This window comes from Amphiprion ocellaris, chromosome 3 (genome assembly GCF_022539595.1).
Source record: "Amphiprion ocellaris isolate individual 3 ecotype Okinawa chromosome 3, ASM2253959v1, whole genome shotgun sequence".
NCBI classification, from domain to species: domain Eukaryota; kingdom Metazoa; phylum Chordata; class Actinopteri; family Pomacentridae; genus Amphiprion; species Amphiprion ocellaris.
In genome coordinates, this window is record NC_072768.1 from 30543742 (window position 1) to 30565387 (window position 21646).

Below are 21646 nucleotides of genomic sequence, written 5' to 3' on the forward strand. Positions count from 1 at the left end.
TATGCATTTCAAAGATATTGCCAAACCTCAAACTAATTGGTGGTGACTAGGTTACGTACAACTGTAAAGTGCTTGGAGCAGAGTTGTGCTGCAGGCTGTGACATTCAGGGCTGATCTGTGTAGCACAGTGTGTTAATTTTGTAATACTTCTTGCTTTTGATCCAATTCAGCAGCACATGAAAACACATGAGCATAAACATTTACAGTAGTAACATTAAGAACATTTATTCAAACATTAATTAAGAGCAGCGATGGACACAAATAAAGTACAATCATATGCTGAAACATTTCAGCAAGTTTAGAATGTTTTCATCATTTAAAACATATTACTCAGCTTCAGTAAACACTTCACTGATAAAACTCTAGATCAATCAAAGATATGATTACTATTGGAATTTCTGAAGACATACATATACTGAGTCCAGTTAACTGCCGAGATCAAGGCCTTCAGCAGGATGCAGATCAGAAGGACAGGTTTATGAGCAGAGCATTCTCCCTCTTGTCATCTGGACTCCACTTGATAAGTGGCGAGCTCAAGTCAATCAGCTGCTAAAACAAAGCAAAAACATGTAAAACACCAGAAAACACTTTAAAGATGTTATTTAAGATTCAGCAATGAAAATCACTTTCATATCCTTCAATAGTCCGATATGGTCAAAACACATTTTTATTGGGTTTTGTATGAACTTGAAGGTGCAAAGTAAAAGCCATTAAGATATGAAAATGACCACTTAATTGCTACCTACACCTAATTAGCCAATAATCTAGCTCAAGCTTTATGTAATCCTGCCCCCTCCATACTTGCTGCTTCCAGGTCAGCCATTCAAAATGAGCCGCTGCCTCAGTCCATCAGTGTTATTTATCTTCTAGAGCTGGTTCTGCTAACTCTAAAATGTATCATATATGCAAAGTACACCAAATATTCTGCTGCTGGCCGCAAGAGTGAACACGAGTCTTCATGCACTCCCAACACCTGAAAATCTTTAGATCTAGTGAATTACTTTTGTTACTGATGGCAGTGTCACCACAATTAGAAAATCCTTACTGTTAGCATGTTGTGCAGCTAACATAACTATTAGCTTTGAGAATAAAAGACGGGTTTGTTACTGTGTTTTCATGTTGTTCATTGTGCTTCAGTTCAATCTAAACTCAGCTCAACTGAAACATTTAAAGACACACGAAGGGAACATGTGAAACCTTTTACCCAGGTGTAATATGGGTACTGAACACATAATAGCTGTTTTAAGTCAATTGTCAACAGTGCAACTCTGCCGTTTGTTGTTGTCATGCTTTAATTTTGTTGTACACTGTGTGTGTATAATGACAATTAAAAACATTCTATTCTATTCTAGTTTCAGGCTTTCCTTCAGATTTTGGAACCTGGTCGCAGGGATTTACATTCAGCAACAACAACATTGATGAAGTCTAATGCTGCTGTAGGGTAATAGAGTCTTACTTACAGTCTACATAATATTGTAACCACATGTTGTCTGTGGGTACACCTAGATGGATGTCAGTTACCTGAGTTGTGCTGCAGGTCTTATTACTGGTCCGGACCAGGTCGGGTGTGTTGGTCAAGTCAATGAGCAGTTTCTCTTGAGGGTGCAGAGCTGGAGGTGGAAGATCCAGCAAAAGAACCTAAGGACATGGCAGAGAGATGGTCAAAGTGATAAGGTTTTCCTGAGTGATCCAGCTGATCAGACAAAACGCAGGAGGATGACTCAGCGAATCATGACTCTGGACACAGGGGTTACGCAGTGGGTTAGTGGTTAGCACCATCCCCGGTTTGCATCCCAGCCTGGCCTGGGATCTTTTCCTCATGGAGTTTGGATGTTTTCCCTGTGCATGCGTGGGTTTTCATCGGGTTCTTCATTTTCCTTCCACAGTCCAAAAACATGCAGAATTAATGATTCTAAATTGTCCATAGCTGTGAATGTGAGTGTGATTGTCTCTATGTGTAGCCTTCTTATAGAGTGGTGACCTGTTCTGGGTGTCCCTGCCTTCACCCTAAGTCAGCTGGGATAGACTCCAGCTCCCTGTGACCCAAATGATGATTAAGCTGTGTATAGATAATGGATAGTTCAGACTGACAGTCATACAAACAGCTTCCTCTACTTTTGCCTTGGAGATGTCCTAACAGTCCATGAACCCAAGACCTACCATTCTGTACTTGTCTTTGTGCTTGCATGAGTGACCCTTTGTGTTACTAATGTTAGAATGCATAGATTTTCTAATATAAATTCAAATTAAATTTCAAAGAAACCCAGGTTGTAAAAATTGTTCTACGAATGCCCTCACAGACTTGGGTAAATGATAAAAATACACACTGGTGTTTGTGTGACTGACCTCCTGTGTCTTGCTGTTGCTCTCCTCTGTTGTCTCCAGTTCCATCAGGTTTCTGTTGGGCACTGACTCATCCTGACTTGGTGCTTCAGGATCTGCGCTCTCTGATTGGTTAGGCTGTTCAGTGTTTGACAGTGGGGTAGGAAGGTCCTCCTCCTTCACCTCCTCCTCCTCCTCCTCCTCCTCCAGACAGAAGGGCTGGATGTGGACAGCCTCGGTAAGTTCCTCCTGCTGTGTGTCTGTGGGGAGTGGGCTAAACAAGCAAAATACAAATTCAACGATCAAGTGATACTGCTGCATGGATGCAACCAGACAAATCATCCACATTAGGTTTGCCCCTCAAAAGTCAGAGCTGTTTTACTAATGGTTGATGGGACTGAAAGGATCTCACCTGTAGCTGTGCTGTTTCCTCGCTGAGGTCGGGGTCGGGGCAGAGCCAGAGTTAGAGATGGCTGGTGGCCTTACAGTCCGGGTTTGGTTGGTGGGCGTGGGGGCAGGGATGGCAGACATCCTGCGCTTCACTGGGGTGGGGAGGGCAGAGGGGCGGCGTGCCTTCATTTGCAGTGACTTGCTGCTGCTGGCAGAGGGTGTCAGAGACCCAGCAGATGTCTTCTGAGGAAGACTATAGGAGTAGTAGCACACATTACTGATCTTTCAGAAACTTAATGGCTGGTACAATTCTAACTGAGCAGGTTGAAGTTCTGAACATTCCTCAGTGTCACAAAATATGAGGTATTTTTACACACATAAATGATGTCAGCATACAACTGAAAAGAAACAACATTTACAGTGAGTGATGTGGTGTAGAGGTGGAGTGTGACATTGTCTACCTATCCACACTGCTAGTAGACATCAGCCGCTTTGGTTTCAACCCCTTGGAGACATCTGGAGATGACACACAAAAACAGACCGACACATGTATCTGTGAGTGAAGTACAGAAACTGAAAGCCTGCTTTAGTTTGAACCTAAAGATTTAAATACAGACAAGATTACTTCAGTCAGACCATTAGGCAGTAAATTCCCAAAGTAAGTCATCATTTGTCAAAGAACCACACTGAGGTTCTGGGAGTTTATAGGTAACCCCCAGAGCTGTGTCTGTCACTGCACATGTAGAGCAGCTGATGGCTTCAAGAAACAGCACATGCTTTGTCTCAATTTGATCTGATGTTTTTTGGATGAAACAACCTAAATATTGTCACATCTTATAAATTGTTTTCTGAATGAAACCCAGGATAAAACTGATGTTCTAACTGAATAAACAGTTCTGATACAATCAGTGTCTCACACCATCTGCAAGGTGGGCTCCTTTTCCTGATGTGCTGGGTGTTGGTGGGACTAGGGCCTCAGGTTTAGATTTGGGCTTCAATCCGCTCTGTGGCCGGCCTGAGGAGGCGGTGGAGGAGGAGGTCCTCTCTAAAAGTCTCTTGGCGGGTACTGACTGGAGGGGCGTAGCCTCAGCTCTCTTTAGCGGTGTGGCTCTGGCAGCTTTGACACGTTCCGTCTCAGAAAGCTTCTTGCCTTGAGTTGAAAGTGAGCGGCGGCCAGCAGTGGAGGACGCTGGCTCTGCAGCTGTGTAGACGGTGGAGCGGCGAGGTCTGCTGACGCTGCTGGGGGCGAGGCCAGTGGAGCTGCTCAGACTCCCATTCAGAGAAGAGTTCGGTTTACCTGAGAGGAGACAGAACACCTGAACTGCTGCACATTCTCACAGGATGATGAACTCAGGAGGTAGCAGGGCAGTTAGCTAAACAGTTCAGTCATTTAATTAATTAGCTCTTAACTATTGAGCAGTTAAACATTAGCTGGTTAGTTAGCCTTCAGCCAGCTAAATGTGGGCAGTTTACTTTCAACCACTTTGCACTTAGCAGATAGTTTAGAAAGATCGACTTAACTGGTAAGTGACCTTTTATATTTTCCCGTTACTGTCAGAAATGTACTAAATGTGTGAGGTATCAGTATTTTTGTATGTGGAGAAATCTCAAAGTTTGAGCACCTATTTTTTTTAATGTCTCTTCACTGTAGGAGCTGTTGGCTGCTCAAATAGGAACTTTATCCTTTCATTTATGAACTATATCCAAGTATGGATGTGCAAATTGTCTCTATGACTTCACATTATTTGATATAGGTGTGAGAATGTGTTTTTACGGCAGCATCTGTGGCAAAAATGTGAGCATTTCAGTTTCTTAATGAGCTATTCGTAGAATATTTATTAACCTGCAATGAAGAATTTAAGAAGATGTTGTGTTTGTGGGAGAGAAATAAAGAGCTTGTAACTACTAAAGAGCTTTTTTTTTGTGACTTCAAATTTACTAATACACGTGTGACTTATTTTTACAACAACAAATTCCATTGCTGCAGGTGCTCAGTTGTTTTCCTCTGATATTACCTTCATACCTTGAGAAGATGTTTAAATAACTTAACATCATAACATATCACATGCTTTAAACCATTTTTGCTTACATGTTTTTGTGTTGGCACCTATAGGACTGCTAACTGTAACCAGTGTATTGAAAAATGCAGCTCTTAGCCGTTACCATACCTTTAGCGGGGGATAGCGACATGCTGGAGTTAAAGCTGGACACAGAGGATGAAGATGAGGACGTGTTCTTTCTGTCTGTCACCCTCCTGCTCTGAAGGGGCGGAGCTTTCACACCTGACAGGTTCCTCACTCCAACACTCTGTAGAAAAACAGAAAGCTCAGGTATTTCCACATCATGATAAGATGTCTGTGATGAAATATTAATTATCAATCATGAGTGTTTGGCAGTTTCGTTTACATTCAGTGTTTACTCAGGAAAACACACTACATGGATCATAATTGTTTCCTGTCTCATTGAAGCCACAACTACATTCCCTGGCAGATGTGCACACAGACAGCTGTGGACATGTTACTATTTGCGGTCCATACATACACAATAGATTAGTGTATACATATTCTGTGCATGCATTGTAGGGTAGCCACAACAAATTGGACACTATGGGATATCTGCACAGAGCCTCAGTTACACCCTCTGGTGACAACATTTACATGACTCGAACCCCATTTGGGTACGAGGCATGTAAATCCTTGCGTACTCAGGGATGAAGAAAGTATAACACTAACCTAAGAATAGTAAACATGATTGGAAATGACAGCTTAACTGAAATATTCATATCCATTTGGAATAAATGAAGAAAAAAAGAAGAAGAAAGAGAAATGCAGCATTATCAGCGGTGGTGGGTGGGTAATGGTTAAGACTGATTTGCAAATGTTTTATGAAGAAGAAAACACTACACACATTTGTTAGACCTCAAGTATATATACTGTTCTGTAAAATAACAGTTTCCCATGTACAAGGCGAGAAATGAACTCAGCACGCAGAGTATTCCAGGTATGGTCACTTTGGTGAATAACTGAATGTAAACCTGACTTCGATTTGATTACAGGCAAATTCCACAGAACCTTTTTTAAAGCGCAATTTGGCACATACTCGAAATGCAAAAGCAGGCACTTAACTACCTGTAGGTAATCCAAATGCAGGTGTTTGGAATAGACAAGCGTTACCTTGGTGGGTGGAGCCAGTGTGCGTTTTCCCAAAAGGCTGGAGTTGAGGGAGGAGTCGCTGATATCAGAGGCCACACTCGCTGAATCAGAGAGCAGATCCTCATTCGATTCTGCTCTGCTGGACAGACGAGAGGACGGGCTCTGTCTCAAACCCCCAACCACCTGAAACAGAAAGATGAAAACTGACAGATGACATCACCACATCGTCACTGATTTATTAGGTGCTAGTTTTTTCTACAGATTTTTATCACATCTCTGACATGGTTGACTTAAGGCCGAATGCCAGGAGCTGAGCTTTACCTAAATCCTCCAGTTTACCACAAGAAAATTTCAAACAATCAAACACAATAATCGTGATTTTCTGCAGTTACTTCTTGGAGAAGGGCCACGTGAAGTGTGTCAACCTTCTTCTTATCCAACTGTCCACACAAAAGCAAATAATCATGTCTCACATTTTCAAATATTGCTTCAGTTTCTGAAACTAAAAACAATTTATCACTTTTACACAGAAAAGACTTTTCAGTCTTTTATGTGCATATATGAGAGAAAATTGGTTTTGACTCCATTCTGCAGCTGTGCACAATGTAATGTGAACCTAAACTGCAACTTTTGACATTTGCTAATTGCATAGTTTCATATTGTAGTTTCAATTTGAAAAAAAATCATATTTCAACCCAAAAGGAAGTTTTAACAGGTCTTTCTCTCAAGCACTATTACAGCACAAAGAAGGACCATCAAATTGTCAGCTATGTCCCAAATCCATACTGCATACAAACAACAACTGAACTGTTCTACCTATTTTTTAAACGTAACAGAAAAGAAGGAGAAGCATGTACCAAAGACTGACAAAGTTCATTTTCTGGATAGGGCCATAAAATGACCAGTGTTTTAGGTCAATTACAAACTGCATGCTGTGTGTTGTAAGATAAAAAAAAAAAATCCTACTTTTCTTGGTGGTTGCAGTCTAGTTTTTTCCACCTTGCTCTTGCTGGCTGAACAGGAAGTTGTTGGAGCAGCTGGCTTGCTAGGCAGCACAACAGCAACGCCCAGGGCAGCTTTTCCTCGCAGTGACATCCTGGACGGGGCCTTGGGTCCAACCACAGGGCTGGAAGTGCTGAGTCTGGTTGTGGGGCGGGTGGATGATGTTGCTGGAGCAGAAGGGCGGGTGGATGATGTTGCTGGAGCAGAAGGGCGGGTGGATGATGTTGCTGAAGCAGAAGGGCGGGTGGATGATGTTGCTGGAGCAGAAGGGCGGGTGGATGATGTTGCTGAAGCAGAAGGGCGGGTGGATGATGTTGCTGGAACAGAAGGGCGGGTGGATGATGTTGCTGAAGCAGAAGGGAGGGTGGATGATGTTGCTGGAGCAGAAGGGAGGGTGGATGATGTTGCTGGAACAGAAGGGCGGGTGGATGATGCTGCTGGAACAGAAGGGCGGGTGGATGAGTTGCCTCTTAGCAGGCTGCGCTGGATGGCAGGCGGCAGCTCCTTCATGGGACTGTCCTGCACGCAGAAAGTCTGGCGTTTGATGGGGCTGAGTGCACTGGCAGTCTGACCCAACACGCCCAGTTTGGCCTTAGAGTCCTCGACAAACTCTTCTCTTTCAGTTGTGGTGTCGGTGATGTCAGTGTCCTCGCTGTGAGACTCGCCACTCTGTAGCTGGTTGGCTAGTTTGGTGGCTTCCTGACACACCGCCTCCAGCTGATCTCCACTCAGTGGGCTCCAGCTCACCCGCACACCGTCACTGCCATCCTGGAGCCGAGACACCACACCAGCACTGACACACTTCTCCTTATGACTGACGGGACCCACAAACACCTCGTCTTCATCATCATCATCTATGGAGCTGCGGAGCAGAGGCATCATGATGGATATCAGAGATGAGAATGAAACAAACGGCTCACAATGGTTCAGAACAGTGGCTTCAAAAGGTCATGAAGAACAATGGTGACAGCAGTTCATAATCATCTGACTTTATTTGAACCTAAAAAAGATGACAGCAGTGGACAAACTGCTGTTTGGACTCTGTCCACAATGAGGTATTAAAAACAGACCCTGTAGTATTGATGCAGTGTTACCATCTTTAGGAAGCAGTCAACTAGTGAGACCTGGAGCCAGAACCAAACAAGCTGCCAACTGCTATGTTGTACAGCGAACCAACATCATGAAGTTGAGTAGAACTTATCACTCCACTGTACTCCACTATGACGCTATTTCTGAGTCATTACTTTAAACTTGTGTGTCAGTATACCATTTAATTTCATCCATTTTTATTTTTACGTCTTTTTTTATTCTTTCTTAGCTGACTTTATTCTGGTCTTACTGCTCTCTGCTTTTAAAATGTTCTTCTTATTTGGTCTTTGCCCAAAAAGAGTAATTTGAATTGCCTGTTTTTGAATTTGCTATATCAGTAAAGCTGCCTTATCAAGAGTTACTTCTTCCATTCAATGCAATACCACAATATGTCCAGCAGATGTCCCTATTGTGGTTGGTCAAACATTTCCATCACAATGGCAGTAACAAAAAAATTGTTTCATTTTTAATTCTTCAGTCCTGTTTTAATGAATACAGATTTGACAACTTATGATAAATAATGTAGCACAGGAAAAGCGTCTTTACTTATTTGTCTTCAACTGCAAGAGTAGAGATAACAATAATATAGTGAAATATATTTGATTTGTGATACTTTTTGAAAGTCAGGCTTCAGTTTAGTATGCACTGTTTGCCAGATTAAAAACATGTGAATGGGTGTTATCACATGAGACACCATGAAAAGCATATGTGACACAAAAGAGGATGGGATGAACTTGTAAAACCACTGACATGACAGTTCAATGTAATGTCAACCTAAACTTCAACCTTTGACATTTGCTAATTGCATAGTTTCATATTGCAATTTCAGTTTGAAACCAAATCATATTTCAACCAAAAGAGAAGTTTTAACAGGTCTTTGTCTCAAGCACGATTACAGCGCAAAGAAGGACCACCAAATTGTCAGCTGTGTCCCAAATCCATACTACATACAAACTGAACAAAGCATGTCAAAATACTGTCTGGAACTTGTTTGTGTAGTTAGTATACACATTCACAGACACGCAAAAGGATACCTTTGTACAAACAAGTAACAATTAATTGTGCACGCAAACAGGCTTTGGAAAGCCATCAACACTAAACCCACAGAAAGGCAGCAAAATGTTACTCCAGAGATTTGTATACTCGATGTTTGGTTTCCTTTTAACACCACCACAACTGGAGATTAGCCCAATGGAGGCCTCACCACTCACTGATGCTTTACGACAAAGTCACAAGATCATTCCCAGTTACCCGGGTACAGGTTTTACTTTCAAAAAGGTATTCTTATGAGCTGAGAGATCTACTGTACATCAAACAATAAGATGTTTCCCTTGGCCAAATTCATTTTAAAATCCAATATCTTCAGAGTGGCCTCACCCTGTCAGTCAGGGGAGTGAAGCAGTGCTGGTATCAGAGAGAGAAGTGGGGATTCAGGTCCTAGGAGTAAATTCAGTTTAACAGAAGCCCTCGAGTGTTTCTTACCTGGCAGGCGACATCGAAACATCGAAGTCAAATTTCTCATCAAGCAGAAAGAACACATCTGCAGAGACATAAGTAGGGTGGAGGAAAAGGTTAATGAAACACAGGCATGTTATAAACACTGGCTGGAGGCCATTGGAGTGTTGACTTACCGCTGTTAGCTCGACTGTCCATCCCGCTGTTTGTTCTTCTCTCTGGGAAACAGATTGGTCCAGTTCAAATATTAAACTATGATGGCAATATTTTATTGTAACACTGACAGACAGCGCAGACACTGAATCTACACACTAACGGTCTTTGATTGTCATGCTAACTTTAACGTTAGCCTACTAGCTCGTTAGTTAGATAAAACATTAACGGATATTAGCTATGAATTAAGAGTTTAAATGGGAATCTGGTTCATCCAACAGCAGCCTGGACTTACGGTGAGTTTAATTAAATGTATAAATACAAACCTGTAGTGCCTCTAAAACTCACAAATATTTTCTGCTCCGCATTCAAAGCGCAACATGAAAACGAACAACCTCACAAACAATTCAAATCTGCTGCGTTGTTGGTCATGTGACTCAAACGCATTCAGCCATTGGTTAAAAGTGTGTGACGAAAGATCGAGCGGCGATGTGGGGGTTGTAGTCCAAAACAGATTCAATCCAGTTTTCGGATATTAGTATCTTCGGTACGTATCCAAAAAATGTAATTAGTTAAGTATGACCTGTAAAAGTTTAGGACTGTTCGTTTTTTAGTACATGAAGTAAATTCGACAAAAATAGTCATGAATGGAATGCAGAAAAAAAACAAAGAAACTAAACAGAGGAGAAAGTAGCAATATGAAAAGAAAATGGAGCAAAGATTTTTAAATAATTTTGTATTATTAATGTGCCGCAAAAATTGCTGAGGAACAGCTTGAGCATCAAAACAAAGAGCTGAAGGTGCTGACTTGGCCTCCGCATGCCCGAGATCCAGATCCTCACAAAGGACAGCACACAAAAGATCCTCCGGCATCTTGGTAAAGCAAATCAAATAGCAGAAGCAGTCAATGTACTACTAAAATAGAAAGTAATACAAAAACGTGCAGAAAAGTAGCTCATGGCCAAAAGCAATAGATGCATGTTGAAAAGTATAACTTATGACAAGTGACCATACAAAGCTAAACAATATAGCTCAATACTACATAATTATTGCAACAGTATTGTCTGTAACAGGCAATATAAGGACAGTTACAGATTATTTGGCATGGCTATGTAATCAAATATGTTAAATAACATTTAATTTAAAGCTATTTCTAAAGAACATACTGTATTAGTAACACAATGGAAGGCTCCAGGAGGTCCAGGACACCTGAATATATGTACCAAGGTCAGAAAGTGAACAACAGCTTGGAAAGAACAAACAAGCCTGTCATACTCATCAAAAGGAAGCTGGTGACTGGTTTCCTCCTGGTCGTACTGGGCGGCTTCCAGTCTTAGTGAAGCTGCAGCTCATGTTCACCACTAGGGACGACTGTTGCCAGCTGTCTGACAGCTTCATGGACACACACAACGTCCTTTATTACCAGTGAAGTCAGAATCACTTTATTCTGAAAATGTTCCATTTTTAGTGGCACATCAAGTCTTTTATATCTTTAGCAGGAAATAGTATTTCAAAATTATCCAGCTGAGCGTCAGCAAGACCAAGGAGCTGATTGTGGATTACAGCAAGAGACAGCAGAGGGCATACCACCCACTCAGGATCAGTGGGACAGAGATGGAAAGAGTGGAGAGCTTGAAGTACCTGAGTGTTAACATCACATAGGACCTGACGTGGTCCTGTCACACCAACACCCTGGTGAAGAAAGCTCAACAGCGTCTCTACCATCTGAGGGACTTTAAGCTCCTTCTGAAGGTGCTCAGGAACTTTTATACCTGCACCATTGAGAGTGTTTTGGCTGGGACTATCACCACCTGAATGGGCAGCAGCACCCAGCAGGACTGCTTGGCTGAGCGCACCATCAGAACCACCCTCCCTCATCAGGGTGGCGTTACTGCTGCCTGAAGGCAAACACAGAGAGGATGAGGAGGAGCTTCTTCCCACAGGTTGTCCGCCTGCTGAACCTGAAACAGTAGACTCAATAGATAATCAACCAGCAAACCAACATATATATATATATATATATATATATATATATATATATATATATATATATATATATATATATATATATATATATATATATATATATATATATATATATATATATATGTGTGTGTGTGTGTGTGTGTGTGTGTGCGCGCATGTGTATTTCTTGTGTATATATGTGTATTTCTTGTGTGTTTTTATTCTCTATTCTTATTATTCTTATTGGTTTGGTCTGGAACAGGTGCTCAATGCATTTCACTGAACATTATACTATATATAATTGTGTTTGTGATAAATAAAAGTCTTGAATTGTGACTTGACTCAGCTCTTGTATTAAGTTAAAACTTCATTCTACTAATAATAATGCATATATATTTTTGTTAGTATTTACCTTTTTTAAAGTTAGTTTTATTTCAAAAATATCTCATTTTTCTCATAAAATTGCAGCATTATCCTTGAGATACAGCAAAATTTGTCTTAAAATTAAAAGGTTTTGTCTTATTTTATCTCACCAGTTAAAGAAATACTACTACTACTAACTTTTCTTGTCACTATTAGATTATCCTCAAAACATAATGATATCATAGCTTAATATTTTAATAATAAAATGTAAATTCAGATTTTATTCCTGTATACCTTTTTATGTAAAAACAGGAATTGACTTAATTTTGTGTGCTTCTTCCTTTTAAAGATGTTTTCTAAATTAACACCTTCACTGTTCTTTTTTTGTTCATTTTTGTGGTAAAATCACGACCTCTTGCTAGGAAATTTCCATTTTTATTCTGAAAATATCTCATTTTTTTTCAAATGAAATTAGGATTCTATCTTGAAATGTAATTCTTTCTTGTAAAGTTATAAGATTATTCTCAGAAAGACAGAACTGTGAGCGGACTTTCTTTTTTTTAATTGAATTCTATTTTCAAAATATGTAAACAAATATTTTTTTGAAATCGCAAATCTCCCGTCTAGTTTTATTCTTAACTTTTCACTGACTGGAGGTAGACTATAGTCACAAATTGGACTTTCTTATTTAAAAAAAGAGCTGAATAATTGAGCAACATCTGAGACCTACATCCCTATAATCAACTTTTTTGCATCGACTTTCTGTGAGATCCTTCAGTATTCTAGAGGGAACATTTCAGACACAGCTTGTCTGTATCCTGTAGTAGAGTTCTATGAGGTGAAGAGTTAAAAGTTCATCAAGATTTTTGCTTTTTTGGCATCTGGTGAAGATATCTGTAACTTGTCACTGATCAAACAATTCCACAACATTCCTTTATCTGTTTGACACGAACATCCTGCTCTGAAGCTTGTTTTAAAACTTTTAATAACTTTTGGTTTTACATCTTTTGAAACAACATCCTAAAACATTTTTAAAAAAAACTACTCGAGTAATTTCCAACATCAGACATTTAATTTAAACCTTTCGAACTACAGTCACATCTCTGTGAGAATAAAATTCTCCTCTCAGTAAAGCTGACTGACGCTAAACATTTCAGTCACAAATGTTCAACTTAAACCTCGACACAAAACTAACCTGAACTCGTCACCGTCTGCTCACGCCAGCTCGTCTGCTGACACACTGAAGCATTGCAGGTGAAAATGAGCTCTGACTACATCAACATGAATATTTACACATCAGAAATTGATTACTGATCGATCACCTCACAAACACTCTTCTCCTAAACAACAACTGCAGAGTGAATGTCTATTAAAGAAGGAAACATCAGTCTGTGTGAGCCGCCGTCACTCTGAACGGAACCACAAACACATCTGGAAACATCTCTGCTTCCTGGATCCTAAAAAACCAGCAGGTTGAACTCCTGACGAGAAACAATCTGACGAGTCTGTTTTTAAAATGTTTTTTTCATTCTTCAGCTCGCAGAAGAACAAGAACTCTGGCAGTAACAAGCACAGTACCACCAGACCCTAGAGACGGGGGACGGTCAGGTCAGGTCTGGGGCTTCAGAGCGAGGTCTCCAGACTGTGCAGGGGGCTTCCCGGACAGGGTGGCAGCCCGGCTGAGTTGGGTGGGATCAGACCGGGCCTGGAGGTGTCCTTGTGCAGTGGGATGATGCGGTCCATGGCGTTGTTGTTCTGGTTGGGTGAGGACGGGAGAGGGGGCAGGTTGGACAGCCCGGTCAGTGGTGGCGGGATGATGACGGAATTTCGTTTGGTGGGCGGATCATCCTCACTCTCGTTTTCATCAATCAGGGGGATATGAGGTTCTGAGTCCTCGATGCGGAACTCAGGGTGGGACATGAAGTTGTGGATGGAGCTGCGAGCCTCAGGGGTCTCCAGACCCTCGTAGGGGGACACGCTGTCCCTGAAGGCGTTCACCACACGGATCTGAGACAGAAGAGGAGACAGTCAGCTCAGGGTTTTAATCAAAGGGCACAGTGTGTTTGAAAGGTGTAAAAGGAAAATCCTAGTGCTTTTCTACTTAGGTCTTAGGTTCCCCTCCACTCAGAATTGGTTTTGGTCATAGTTACTTCTCTTGGATCTTTGACGCTGGAAAACTGTTTTCTAATTCTGCTAAAAGTGGAAAATTTCTCAAAGGTGACCGTCAGTATGATTTTATTTACAACATCACAGCTAGTGTGGGGGCTAATCCTGATCCAGCATGCAACTTATACAAGTGCGATGTGGAAACCCAGAGATCTGTAGGTGTTATTTCTAGAATTGCATTATCTATAAAACCATGCTGCTAACCTTCAAGGTCCTCCATAACCTTGCCCCTCCGTTCCTCACTGGAACTCCTCCACATAAACAAACCCAGCCGAACCCTCGGATCATCTTCCTCCCTCAAACTCACCATCCCTCCTGCCCATATGACCACCACTGGCTCCAGAGCCTTCAGCCACTCTGCCCCGTGCCTCTGGAACTCCCTCCCACTTGACATCCAAAACACTGACACGCTGGACATTTTCAAATCCCACCTCAAAACCCACCTGTTCAAACAAGCATTCTCACTTGACTACCACAACTCTTTTTTCTTCTGTTTTTTTTTTAAATTGATAAATGTCCTTCTCTTAAACTTTTTACATCTTTAAGTTGAATATTGTTAATGTGAGTGTGTTTTAACTTTGTTTACTTTGTACGGTGTCCTGGGGTGTTTTGAAAGCTGCCTATAAATAAAATATATTATTATTATTGTTATTTATCTTTATCCAGGTAAATGAACTAGTCAAAATGCCTGTTTCCAGCGCATGAACTTGCAGGCTGTTTCAGGGTAACCTTCAGCAACAACTGCTGCTGTAGAACCTGTCACCTCTGACCAGCCCTGAAACACCTCTGTAAGGCTCTCTGAATGGTTTTACTGAGAGAAGACTGCACTGATTATCACCATTTTTCTGCCTTCTTGATGTCGTTTGCTAATAAAATAGCACCCAGGAAATTTCCTTTAAGAAGAACACCTTACCTGTGTCTGGATGCGGTTGAGACCACGACACCAGAGCACCTGGCCCCTCCTCAACTCCATCTCAGCGTGGTCGATCTCATCCATGTCCTTCATCTCCTCCAGCTCCTCCTCAGGGATCTCCTCTCGCTGCGTGCCGTGACCCGCTGTTTTCAGGAACTTCAGCCATTTAGTGGGAATACTGGACACAAGCTGAGGGAGGACAAATATAGTATCCCTGTCAGTGTCGACAGCAGCACTTTGTGTTCTTCAGTATTTTTTTTTTCAACTGTAATATCACTGTGAACACCAGAAGGTTTATTGTCTAATGATGACGATCAGCTGCAAAAAGAAGCAGGTCATTATTAAATGTCATAAAAAAGTTCTGGGATTGTTCATGCGTGTGTTCACTGAGCATGACAGGATCCTGTGTCAGCAACATGTAACAGCAGTAACTGTCAGGTGTCAGAAGACAACAACAGGACTGAGTTACACACAGTTTTAAGCCCACTAGTGGGTGCACAATTGCTATTTCTGCATGGACTTCAACATGGAGCAAAGAATAAAACATCAAATTTTGTATCAATCAGCAGCTGAGATGATCCAACCTTCATGTCAGGAATCATCACAGGTAGGTCTGTGTCTATGACCCAGAGAAGAAACAACAGTTTTCACAGTAGAGGAGGAAGACCAGAGAAGTTGTGCTCTGGGAATTTGTCCCCCAGGGTCAGATTGTCAAGCCAGAGTCCTACTGTAACATCCTGACACATCTGAGGGAGGACATGCAGTGTGTTGACATCTGCAGTGGTGTATTACTGTTGCAAGGAGACTACTTAGAAGCAGATGGTGACCTAATTCAGGTTTTTGACTTCTATAGGCACAGATTTGGAACTTTTTGATCACGCCCCTTTTCTTCTCCTCTCATTTATTTGAAGTATATTTAGTCATGTTTTGGTAATAAGTATCTTTTTTTTCTAACCTGCTCATGTTGCTTCTACTCATCTGTTTTTGTCATCACCATCAAAAGTGTTCAAGGACAGGCTGAAATTATGCCCATCATGTTATTGAAATGCTTTTTATGTGTTTGACGGGCAGATTTTTTTTTTTTTTTTTTTTTTTTTTTACAAAAAACAGCATTCTGTTATTTAGGAGGTATGACAGTGACTGATAAGAAAAAGATGCCCTTCATTTTGTGTCTCCTATCAAAATAGAGCTGATCTCTTATCAAAAAAGTCTCACCTGTCCCCACAGGAGACTGCCGACTCCCAGGAAGATACACCACAGCCACTGCTCAATGGTCAGGCTCACACAGCTGAACGGTTTCCCACCAAACTGAACGATCAAGATCTATCAGAGGACAGAGCAACAACATTATCCTGAGATTCTTTCGTCATTCAGCAATGTCAGTCTAACAACTTCTTTGCTGTACAAACTTTACCTGTATGACCAAGGTTCCCAGGACAATGGTGCAGAAGATGATGTTGTTGAAGACACCCTCAAAGACGTTCCTCTCTCCGTGGATCTTTCGGGCATTGAACTCGTTGAAGATCTGCATGAGGACAAACGTGTTGAACACGATGGTGTAGTGTTCTGATGGCGGGGCGTGGAGGGGGGCGTTCCTGCCGTTGTCGATGTCGAACATCTTCTCCCCTGTGAGAGGGAGAAACAACAATTACCAAGCAGTTTTTTTAAATTCACACTTTAATAATGATGTAACTGATGTACTTGTCAGTTGGACTTAATTAATACAATCAAAAATAAATTAACGCATTGCAGTGATTGTAAAAACACTGCAGAAAGTGTCAAATACATACCACATGGACCTCGCCTATTCATATACTTCTTGATAACCAGAATGAAAACCCGATATTGGCAGTGCTTATCTGCATTTTACTGAACAGCAATTTTAGTTTATCTAATTTGAAATTAATTATGTAAATTAATACTCTGTGGCTCTTAACTAAAAAAAAAAAACACATTGAGTCTGTTTCGGGACATCAAGCTGTGGTGCATTCACTGACCTAAGAAGAGCAGGAGGAAGATGGTAGTCAGTTGGTAGACAGCATGTCCCAGGATGTTCTTCATCATGGTGCGGGAAATGAGTGGCTTATTGCGGCCGTACGGGTTCCTGAGTAGCAGCGCCTCAGTCGGTGGCTCAGTGGCAAGAGCCAGTGAAGCGAAGGTGTCCATGATGAGGTTGACCCACAACATCTGCACAGCTTTCAGAGGAGAGTCCTGGAAACACATATACCAAAAATCTACAGTTAATTTTAGTAAGCAGAGAAACACAAGTTTATTGTGTCATTTAGAGCATTAAATATGATGGAGCTCATACACTGGAAACAGGAAAACAATCAACAGACAGACAGTAAGGATTACCAGTAAACAAACTTTTAGAACCACAACAAACAAAATTTAAAGACCTGTTCTGGTGAAGATCAACATTTTTACCTTGTTAACATGTCCACATGATGTTTCTTATATGTTCTGCGACAAGACACCTTGAAACTGCAGTGTACTGATGATGGTCTTAAAAACACAGAGTCGGACCACCAGGTTTTCATATGGAACAAACCTAAGAAACCCAACCTGTCAGCTTACAGGATCAGGATTTGCATATCATCAATCTTCGTCAGGATTTGTTTTTGGTTCAAAAATGTATTTCTAAATTACTTGCTTTCCTCTCAGATTCACTAAAACATTTCTCAGTAGGACCTCAATCGACTACCATCTGTCTATAACATTCCATATTTATGTCTAAATAAACAGCAATGAAATGTTTAATTTCCCTAAGCAGATGAATAAAGTACCTATATAACTGCAGTTTCAAGGTAGAAATACTCAGTCATGGCTTAGTTTGCTTATGATGATATTCTACTATAATAAAGACATTATATGGACATGTTAATGAGGTAACAAACTTGATTTTTACAGAATAGGGTCTTTAAAAAAGCAGAAAACCTGAATCCTCTTTGAACAGTCCATGTGATGACAAAACCTCAAAACCAGGAACTTCCTGGTATTCTGGTTGTTGTGGTAGAAGCATCTCACAACACATTTGACCTTCAAGATTAATCTGATCTTCTTTCAGGGAGTCATCACTGTTCGTTAGACTGCCAGAGGTTCAGGTTTTTTTCAGCCCTTATGTAGACGGCAGAGGGCTTCAGATGGAACTGACCTGGGTAATGCAGGCTCCACTGAAGGCCACAATGACAGCCACAACATTGACAGTGAGCTGGAACTGCAGGAACTTGGAGATACTGTCATAGACATTTCTGCCCCACATAACGGCCTTCACGATGCTGCTGAAGTTATCGTCTGTCAGGATGATATCAGATGCCTCCTTTGCTACATCCGTCCCTGCTATGCCCTAGAGATCACAGCATATAGGCCAGCTTTCATAAACCTGACATTATCCTCAATGTTTTTTAAACCCTCTACAAAAGCATCTTCACTGCTACAAACATAACTAAATGCTTTTGATGACATTGGTGACAATTGTTACCATGGCAAAGCCAACATCCGCTTTCTTGAGTGCTGGACCATCGTTTGTGCCATCTCCAGTTACTGCAACAACTTGGCTCTGCTCTAGCACTGTGCTGTCAATGATACCTGAGAAGACAATGGACAGACACACAGCTGAAACATATGTTAGGATCCAAATGAGAGTCTAAAGTGTGTTTTAATTAGGACTGTCTTTAAAATCAGCCTAAAATGTTAAATTTACATCAGGATTGCTTCTGAATTTGTACTTGTTCTTATGATTCAGAGTTGATATGTATGTAATGCACAATGATACTGTGTTGTGTATAAACTGCCCCGCATGAATATATCTGCCTTGTCTCAGTCCTTTCTATTTAATCCATCTATTGGTCTAATTGCATGCTGCCCTGCCCACCCTCTGGGATCTGGTTTAAGTTGGTCTGACCTTTGACCAAAGTGTGCTTGTCCGTTGGAGATGATCTGGCGAGGACCCTCAGCTTGGGCCAAATCTTATCAATACGCTCCTGCTCAATCTGCAGAAAAAGAGAAATGAGTGTAACAGTTTAGTTGCAAAACATCATTTTTGATCAGTTTGATCAATCTATTTAAATTTTAAAGTGTTGCAGAAACCAGACTGTGGCCTGATTCCAGTCCATGCGGTGTTGGCTATGTGCCACAAAAATCTATCTTACAAGAACCAATCATACATACAGCTCCTCACTCTTCCACAAACACCCTCTACATACTGGTCAACATTCTTGTATTTGTGATTTTCATATTGTCACTTCGTTGTGATGTTTGAGCATCACTGTGCAGAATGTGGAACAAGCACATGTTCGTTTGTTTTTAAATTCATCTGCTGAAAACCTATGATCAGTTAAGTCCTCTGTCTCTATTGGCGACTGTCCACTGCAGGAACTCAGGTCAGGTATGAGGTGATGTGAGCATTTACAGGAACAAATCGACTCCAATGCCAATTGCAATCATGCCAAAACAACAGCAATGGAGGAACCTGAGGTAGTTGCTGCATTGCTGTTGTTATGTTAACCCACAGTATATGCAAAATTTTACATTGTTGGTGACGATATTTGAGAGGAGAAGACCGCTACACAAAGAAGACATTGAAAAGTTAGAAAAAATGTCTCTTTTTCTTGCTGCCTTCTTCAAGTTTAACCAATCAGTGTCGAGACCAGCACAGCAGTTTTTCAGGGTTGTTCAGAAGTACTCAGAGTACATCGTCTTTTTTCCAAACAACACAGCCCTGAAAGAGTTTGTACAGAGGAGGCTCCTATAGTCAGCACATGCGCAAAGTTTGCACTAAAACAGCCCATGAGTTTCTGCAGTGGAGAAAGACTTCATGTTTGCCTTACCTCGCCCAGCTCATTGCGGATCCTTCGGTTAAACTCTTTGCCTTCCAAACACAGGAAGTCGTCTCCAGGATGCAGGATGCCACACTTAGTGGCGATGGCCCGGGCTGTATTGATGTTGTCTCCAGTCACCATGCGGACAGTGATCCCTGCCCGCTGGCACTTTCTGATGGCATCTGGTACCTGATATGAGCAACAGAAGGAAAAACAAGCAGAGAGTGATACTGAGGTGGGAGAGGGAGGAGGGGAGATGGGAAAGAACAAGCAGTGCTGATTGTCTGATGATAGCTTTACGCACTCATTGTAGCAGTTTATAAGCAAAGAAACATTGATGACAAAATGTTGGCCCTATAGGTCTACAGTGATCTAATCCATCAGACAACTGCACATAAGTTGAAATATGCAAAACAAGCAACAGCTTCCATCCCATAATGCTGTTTCTCATAATGCAGAGGTCCTTTGCAACAGGCTGTAAGAGAGCAGACTCCTGCTGTCTGCATTGTTACTGTGACTGGCTGGTTGCCTTCATCTATCCCTATGTAAAGACAGGGTGCCATACCTCAGGTCTTACTGGGTCCTCAATGCCAACCACAGCGATACACGTGAGACCAGTGAGGATTTGGGCCTCGTTGTCCCAGTCAGGCTCTCCTTCAGAGGCAGGGAAGTCTCTGTAGGCAAGGCAGATGGTCCTTAGACCCTCTGATGCCATTGACTCAACCACCCTCTTCACCAGGTCATCTCGGTCTCGAGATTTGAAGGCTTTGGCTTCGCCGCTGGCCATCAAGATCTGACAGCACCTGGAACAACACAACAGAGTCACGTGAAACATCATGTGACTGAGCATGAAGCTGTATAAGCAGAAACACCAAACCTACTTCTTGAGTAGGATCTCAGAGGCTCCCTTGCTGAACATTCGGTAGCTGCCATCATGGTTCTTTAGCACAGTGCTCATGGATTTCCTCACAGAGTTGAAGGTGTAGACCTTGAACAGTTTCTCCTCTGGGATTTCATTGCGGATGCTCTGGTAGTCTCGGTGAAGGTCGAGTGTGAATCCCAGTAAGGCACATTCTGTCTTGTTTCCCACCTGGCGAGGCAGTCCGCCTTCCCTCTCTGGAGGCTGCAGGAAACAGCAGCAGAAAAGATGTTAAATCACAGCACAACCTCCAGCTTAAACAACAGATCAACTCCTTTACCTGGTGTGGGAATTAAATTCAGGAGTGCAGGAGCACATGGCTATATCATTAATCCAACAGCATTAAGCATTGAATTATTGTAAATATTTTCTAGAATAAATTTCAGACTTAGTCTTCCCTCAACAGCCTCTGAAGAAAGAAAGTATATTCCACTGTAAAGATGTGTAACCTTTGTCTTATATATAACAGTAAATTCAATATATCAAGATTTGAGAATCAGACAAATATATTTGCTAATGTCACCCTTGGCTTTTGGAAACAAAAACATGCTTTTCACTGTCTTTTGATATTTTACTATCCATTAGTTTCTTACTTTTTCAGCTAGTTATGCTTGGTAGTTGGAAAATGACCACATGGAACCTGCTGTCACTGTATGTCTGAGTTACAAACACCTAAACCAAAGACAGACATTCACTGTTAAATTTCACGAGTTTTAATGGTGCTGAAAAAAAGTTTAAAAAAAAGAAAAAGTGTTAAATGACGCCCTGGGGGCTCCAAACCTTAGGTTACACCGTTACACCAAACAACTGATGACTTAATGCAGAAAATGATGATATAGTGACAATCTCAGCAGAGAACTGACAAACAGGAAGCAGTTGAAAAACACTAGTTGGTGCTCATTAACTCTTCTGGCTGAATGTCTTTGTCTCCTGTGTG

The 21646-nt window shown here is 41.5% G+C and overlaps 2 protein-coding genes across 3 annotated transcripts in view; both read right to left on the minus strand.

The window, feature by feature from the left end:
- Window positions 1-209: 209 nt before the first annotated feature.
- gtse1 (G-2 and S-phase expressed 1) lies at window positions 210-10007 on the minus strand. 2 transcript variants are annotated; one of them, XM_023281403.3, is made up of 12 exons: window positions 9890-10007; window positions 9587-9628; window positions 9438-9495; window positions 6831-7728; window positions 5886-6047; window positions 4881-5019; window positions 3632-4009; window positions 3174-3228; window positions 2735-2965; window positions 2347-2596; window positions 1522-1638; window positions 210-546 (listed from the first exon to the last, which is right to left on the minus strand). In XM_023281403.3, the coding sequence occupies exons 2-12, from the start codon at window positions 9606-9608 to the stop codon at window positions 463-465; spliced, it is 2394 nt and encodes a 797-aa protein (XP_023137171.2). In that variant the 5' UTR covers window positions 9609-9628; window positions 9890-10007; the 3' UTR covers window positions 210-462. The 2 variants fall into 2 exon arrangements, with proteins under 2 accessions (XP_023137171.2, XP_023137170.2); XM_023281402.3 differs by having other exon boundaries at window positions 210-549.
- Window positions 10008-12859: 2852 nt separating this feature from the next.
- LOC111575967 (plasma membrane calcium-transporting ATPase 1-like) overlaps window positions 12860-21646 on the minus strand; it is a 30606-nt gene continuing 21819 nt past the window's right edge. Inside the window, exons 11-21 of the mRNA XM_035953422.2 lie at window positions 20672-20913; window positions 20356-20593; window positions 19800-19979; window positions 18875-18962; window positions 18452-18558; window positions 18125-18316; window positions 16968-17181; window positions 16385-16596; window positions 16186-16293; window positions 14971-15159; window positions 12860-13898 (exon numbers count right to left, since the gene is read on the minus strand). Coding sequence (XP_035809315.1) covers window positions 13515-13898; window positions 14971-15159; window positions 16186-16293; window positions 16385-16596; window positions 16968-17181; window positions 18125-18316; window positions 18452-18558; window positions 18875-18962; window positions 19800-19979; window positions 20356-20593; window positions 20672-20913 — 2154 coding nt within the window. The 3' untranslated portion in view covers window positions 12860-13514. The remainder of the gene's footprint in view (window positions 13899-14970; window positions 15160-16185; window positions 16294-16384; window positions 16597-16967; window positions 17182-18124; window positions 18317-18451; window positions 18559-18874; window positions 18963-19799; window positions 19980-20355; window positions 20594-20671; window positions 20914-21646) is intronic.